Source organism: Alosa pseudoharengus, unplaced genomic scaffold (genome assembly GCF_046254945.1).
Source record: "Alosa pseudoharengus isolate Yale_2024_CS ecotype anadromous, Long Island Sound unplaced genomic scaffold, YU_APseudo_1.1 YU_APseudo_1.1_scf_18, whole genome shotgun sequence".
NCBI lineage: Eukaryota > Metazoa > Chordata > Actinopteri > Clupeiformes > Clupeidae > Alosa > Alosa pseudoharengus.
Genome location: NW_027468650.1, coordinates 2,973,685 through 2,976,184, shown reverse-complemented (window position 1 = coordinate 2,976,184; position 2,500 = coordinate 2,973,685). Strand labels below are relative to the sequence as shown.

Genomic DNA, 2,500 nt, shown 5'->3' with positions numbered 1-2,500 from the left:
CACACACTGGGATGATGACCAGCATCACACTGCTCTCCCTTCTCTCCACACACACACACACACACACACACACACACACACACACACACACACACTGGGCTGATGACCAGCATCACACTGCTCTCCCTTCTCTCATTTTATTTGTCTTTTTATCCTCTCCTCCCCCCCCCCGCACACACTCTCTTTGTCCAGCCGGTCCGCTGTCGAGCATCAGCAAGCGGCGGATCTCGTGTAAGGACCTGGGCCGCGGGGACTGCGAGGGCTGGCTGTGGAAGAAGAAGGACGCCAAGAGCTACTTCTCCCAGAAGTGGAAGAAATACTGGTTTGTGCTGAAGGACACCTGCCTCTACTGGTACATGAATGAGGAGGTGAGAGAACAAACAACAACAACAATAACAACGACAATAACAACGACAATAACAACGACAACAACAACAACAATAACAACACATTGCATTTACATAGCGCTTTTCAAGCCACCCAAAGCGCTTTTGGGTGAAAGGAGAACCTTTTAAGTGAAGGGAGAACTAACTACCAGCAAAGTGTAGCACCCACCTGGGTGAAGCACGGCAGCCATTATGCGCCAGAACGCTCACCACACACCAGCTTGAGGTGGAGGGAGGGAGACAGAGAGACCCCAATCTTCATTTCAACATCTTTGTTTTGTTCATGCACACACTCTCTTTATCATTCTACAGAGAGGAGACATAGACACACACACACACACACAAACACACACTTACAGGCTTCCCCTCACAGGTAAAAGTGTACACACTTACTTAACAAGCTTCAAGGAAACTGCAAACTCACCTGCTGTGCGAAAATTTTTAATTATGAAACTCCCAGGCATTGCTTCTCACACTAACACAAACATGCATACTTGTATGTATGCACACACACACACACACACACACACACAGCTAAACAGCTGTGCTACTTGGGACTTGTTATGGGGCCAGAAGCAAAAGCTGTGAAAGCATGGATCTGTTGATAGAGTTGTGGAGTTCTCATTGGCGCAGACACGCACCCACACACTCACACTCACACTCATACGCACGCACGCACGCACGCACGCACGCACGCACGCACGCACACAGTTGTGGAGTTCTCATTGGCGCAGCCTGAGCCCTGGGTCTCCCTCCACTCTCTTCCTGATGTATTCATCTCAGTCTGTCAGAGCCCAGCCCAGCGGAGAGAGAGAGAGAGACAAAGAGAGGGGGAGGGAGTGAGAGAAAGAGTGAGAGAAAGAGAGAGAGAGAGGGGGAGGGAGTGAGAGAGGGGGAGAAAGAGTGAGAGAAAGAGAGGGAGAGAGAGAAAGAGGGAGAGAGAAAGAGAGAAAAAGAGAGAGGGAGGGATAGAGAGAGGGGGAGAGAGAGAGGGAAAGAGAGGGAGAGAGAAAGAGAAAAAGAGAGAGGGAGAGAGAGAGGGGGGGAGAGAAAGAGTGAGAGAAAGAGAGAGGGAGAGAGAGAAAGAGAGAGAAAGAGTGAGAGAAAGAGAGAGAGAGAGACGCTCTCTCCACCAGAACTGATGACACACAAACCTCCTGTCGGATAGCCAGTGTGAGGAGGATTGGAGGAGCCTCTCTGTTTGTTGTTTACGATCACCACTGAGATGTGTTGTTTACGATCACCACTGAGATGTGTTGTTTACGATCACCACTGAGATGTGTTGTTTATTTGTTGTTTATTTGTTGTTTATTTGTTGTTTATTTGTTGTTTATTTGTTGTTTTGCTGTCTTTGTTTACTGTCACTCTGTTCTATCTCTCTCCCAGTCTCTCTTGTGTTTTCTCTGTTTTCATTTGTTTACCCCCCACACCACCTGCCACTCCTCTCTCACTCCCACTCGGCCTTTTCTTCTGCTCCCAATAGGACGAGAAGGCCGAGGGATTTGTCAGCCTGCCCGAGTTCAAGATCGACCGCGCCAGCGAGTGCCGCAAGAAATAGTGAGTGGAGAATAAAGTAGCATCTTGTGCATGATAGTGCGTCAGTCAGTGTGTGTGTGTGTGTGTGTGTGTGTGTGTGTGTGTGTGTGTGTGTGTGTGTGTGTGTGTGTGTGTGTGTATGTGTGTGTATGTGTGTGTGTATGTTTGTGTGTGTGTGTGTGTGTATGTGTGTGTGTGTGTGTGTGTGTGTGTGTGTGTGTTTGTGTGTGTGATCAAGCATTTTTGATCGGGCTGTTGACCCTCTCTCTCTCTCCCTCTCTCCCTCTCTTCCTCCCTCTCTCTCTCCCTCTCTCCCTCTCTTCCTCCCTCTCTCCCTCTCTCCCTCTCTTCCTCCCTTCATCCCTCTCTCTCCCTCTCTCCCTCTGTACTCCAGCGCGTTTAAAGCCTGCCACCCCAAAATCAAGAGCTTCTACTTCGCTGCTGACAGCGTGGACGACATGAACAGATGGCTGAGCCGGCTCAACATGGCGGCGGCCGGCTACGCTGAGAGGGAGAGGATCCGGCAGGAGCACGGTGAGAGTGGACACGAGGGGACCAGGGGGTAGGAGGGCATAGTG

General features: G+C 50.2%; 1 protein-coding gene across 1 annotated transcript in view; it reads left to right on the top strand.

Moving 5' to 3' along the window:
• cnksr2a (connector enhancer of kinase suppressor of Ras 2a) overlaps window positions 1-2,500 on the top strand; it is a 74,489-nt gene that overhangs the window by 38,487 nt on the left and 33,502 nt on the right. Inside the window, exons 11-13 of the mRNA XM_076291404.1 lie at window positions 193-368; window positions 1,870-1,943; window positions 2,317-2,456. Coding sequence (XP_076147519.1) covers window positions 193-368; window positions 1,870-1,943; window positions 2,317-2,456 — 390 coding nt within the window. The remainder of the gene's footprint in view (window positions 1-192; window positions 369-1,869; window positions 1,944-2,316; window positions 2,457-2,500) is intronic.